The 2,717-nt window shown below is 46.8% G+C and overlaps 1 protein-coding gene across 2 annotated transcripts in view; it reads right to left on the bottom strand.

The window, feature by feature from the left end:
• Positions 1-120: 120 nt before the first annotated feature.
• Ak2 (adenylate kinase 2) overlaps positions 121-2,717 on the bottom strand; it is an 18,260-nt gene continuing 15,663 nt past the window's right edge. Inside the window, exons 7-8 of one of the 2 annotated variants that reach the window (XR_004121081.1) lie at positions 1,049-1,116; positions 121-797 (exon numbers count right to left, since the gene is read on the bottom strand). Coding sequence is in view for 1 of the 2 variants with exons in the window: in XM_031378745.1 (XP_031234605.1) it covers positions 1,112-1,116 (5 nt within the window). In the remaining variant the exon portion in view is untranslated. Of the gene's footprint in view, positions 1,117-2,717 lie in introns of both variants that reach the window. The other variant, XM_031378745.1, reaches the window with a different exon arrangement.

Genomic DNA, 2,717 nt, shown 5'->3' with positions numbered 1-2,717 from the left:
TTCCCAGGACACCGCGCTAACCATGAGAACCAGCTTTAAAGACAGGTCCAGAGTTCGACATCATTTTTTTTTTTTTTTGGTCTTGTAGTCCAGAATTCTTCAAAAACTCCACAATAGGGATACAAATTTTCAACATATTTTATTGACTCAGGGGCCAAACATGGCAGCATTTGGTCAGTTATGAAAGGCACCTCATTGCAAAATACATCACAGTGTTGTCGGGCAATCCCAGTTCCAGGATTTGAGGGTGAGAAGTACAATCTTTGGATGATTTCGCTTAAGACATCTGAGCTTTTTTCCCACCCCTTCACTGTAGAGGACTGAACCCAGGGCTTTAGAGTGCCAGGCACACACAGGCCGATAAGCTACATTCCTAGGCCTTGTTCAGTTATTTAAAAGGGTCCCATGGATGGATGAAGGCAAGGTTTTAAGACTAGTGTGTGCTGGGTGGCTGGAGGCTTTGTCACCAGAGCAGGCAGCTCTGAAGTCTTAAGAGTGGGATCTGTCTCCCTTTGCTAAGAGTGGGATCTGTCTCCCTTTGCTCCCCACAATTCCAGTGAAAATGATCTGCTGAGCCAGCAGCCATAAGCTCAGAGCCCTATCTCTCCCATACGGGCAGGGGAGTCTTTAATTTTACGGCATGGGGAACCACCGGCAGCCAGTGGCCCCTTCTCTGCACAGGATACACGGGCCCAGGCTGACTGCTGTGTTCCTGGCCTGGTGATCCATGAGGTTCTTATGTAGAAGCTGAGGTCTCTTCAAGAGCATTAGCTTTGTGGTCCAGAGGAAAGGAGAGGCTGATGGTTTAGAAATAATACCATGTCTCCTTATTTGCACCAATGCCTTCCAATCACAGTTTTTTTAAAAAAAAAAATTAATCTTTTCCTTTGCTTATACTTAAAAAATTCTCACCTATTTGTAAAAAAAAAAAACTTACTAATTATAACACTGCCACTGTTCCAAATCTCCTCTCGAGCCCCTCCCCAAAATCCCTCACCATCCATCCATCCTTCCTTCCCATGACCACCCTCTTCCCTCTGCCCAGCACCTAAGAGCAGGGATCCCACGGCGGGGAGATGAGCAGGGGTGCGGTCTCGCCTGGCTTCTGTTACTAGGCTGAAATAGAAAGGAAACAACAAAGAACAAAATGGGTTTTTAAAACAAACAAACAGATATCAGGGAAGGCTGCCATGCAACCAGATGCATCAAATCCTGGACATTCTCTGCCAGGTTTCGGAAAGCTCTCATGCCTGCTGAGATCACAACTCTACAGTTAAAGCAAAAACACAATCCCAATCACCACCGGCGAGCATGTACTCTAGGGTTTTCCATCTCTTACCTGAAGCCCAAATGTCACACGCATTTGGTGTATGTGCACACATGAACATACACACATGTATATATACATGTATATGGACAGGTGGCAAATGTCTGTGCACATTATCAGTCACATTCAATTAGCAACCACTCAGGGGCCTGTACTTTGAGATCCGGTGCCTACAGCTACTCTAGGTCAGGAAAGGTCAATACAGGATGCACAGAACTGCCCCCTCCAGAGAAAGAGCCCATATTCCTGCAGCCCGATGAGAGTTTTGGTTTACTCCTCTCCCTGTCCATTCCCAGCAGTCATGTGCTTTGCAGAAGCACACAAAGCCAGACCGGGTTAAGAGCAGACAGAATTAGCTTAGAGCCAAGAAAACAAGGCGGGGCAGTGGCAGCAGGCACTTGGAGGCCAAAAGGGAAGCAAGAGGGCCACGTACCCATGAGCTTCCATGTGGAGACAAGCCCTCTGACAAATTCAGACAGTAGAGCAGCTCAAGCCAGATGGGGACCAAGCACTTTAGAGCCAGCAGGAGGCTATGCTGAGGCAGGCGGCATTATTTACTGGGCACGTCACTGACTTTCTAATGGCTTTTCCAGAGGCTGAAGGCTTTGAGGTCTCATCACAGCAGCCCACTAATTTATCTGTCACAAAGCAACCAGAGACCAAAAGGCACAGCACAGACCATCAGACACTCACAATTATGGGAGCTAAGGTCGCAAATAGAAACTTATAATGGTTATAGGTGGCCTTGTTTTGGGGTGATGCTACCCATCATGGAATATGGGGTAAAGGGTTAAATTTGAAAGGGATACATCTGATGTAGGTCTTATTGTGTTTGAATATATTTCTGATGGGAATGAATCCAAAGAGATTATCCCCAGTCACCGCTTGGTTCACCCCTGGGAACAAGCAAACAAAAGCAAGCCTCCCTGACTGGGTCTGTCTGGGGAAACAGACGTGGCCAGCCTCTGTTACCTCGCCCAACGTTCAGAGACAGCCTGAACCCCAAAGGACCTTCTACCTGGCACAATTCTTTGACAACAGCTCGATGTGTAAAGGGAAGTCCCATGTGGTCTGAACTTTACAGCACCGTGATGGGGATGACAAAAACAGTCCGACCTCGTCACTCTGCCATGTGGATGTCCTGTCCTAGCAGTGTCTGGAATCTGTAATGTCTTTTAAATTCCATTTAAGGAGAAAAAATTAATGATCCCTATGCACCCACCAACTTGCGGCTTTTTGTTTCCTGTCAAGAATGTACATCAGGAACTGTGACACTGCCTAACTTCATGTGACCCTAGACTTGGAGTCAGCTGCTTGTGGTAAGTACTATGAGGCTTTGTAACCTCAGTTTACAAAGAGTGCCTGGCAGATGAACACTAAGCAGTTTATC

This window comes from Mastomys coucha, unplaced genomic scaffold (genome assembly GCF_008632895.1).
Source record: "Mastomys coucha isolate ucsf_1 unplaced genomic scaffold, UCSF_Mcou_1 pScaffold18, whole genome shotgun sequence".
Taxonomy (NCBI): Eukaryota; Metazoa; Chordata; class Mammalia; order Rodentia; family Muridae; genus Mastomys; species Mastomys coucha.
Note: the sequence above shows the minus strand (reverse complement) of the source record. Positions and strands in the feature narration are given on the sequence as shown.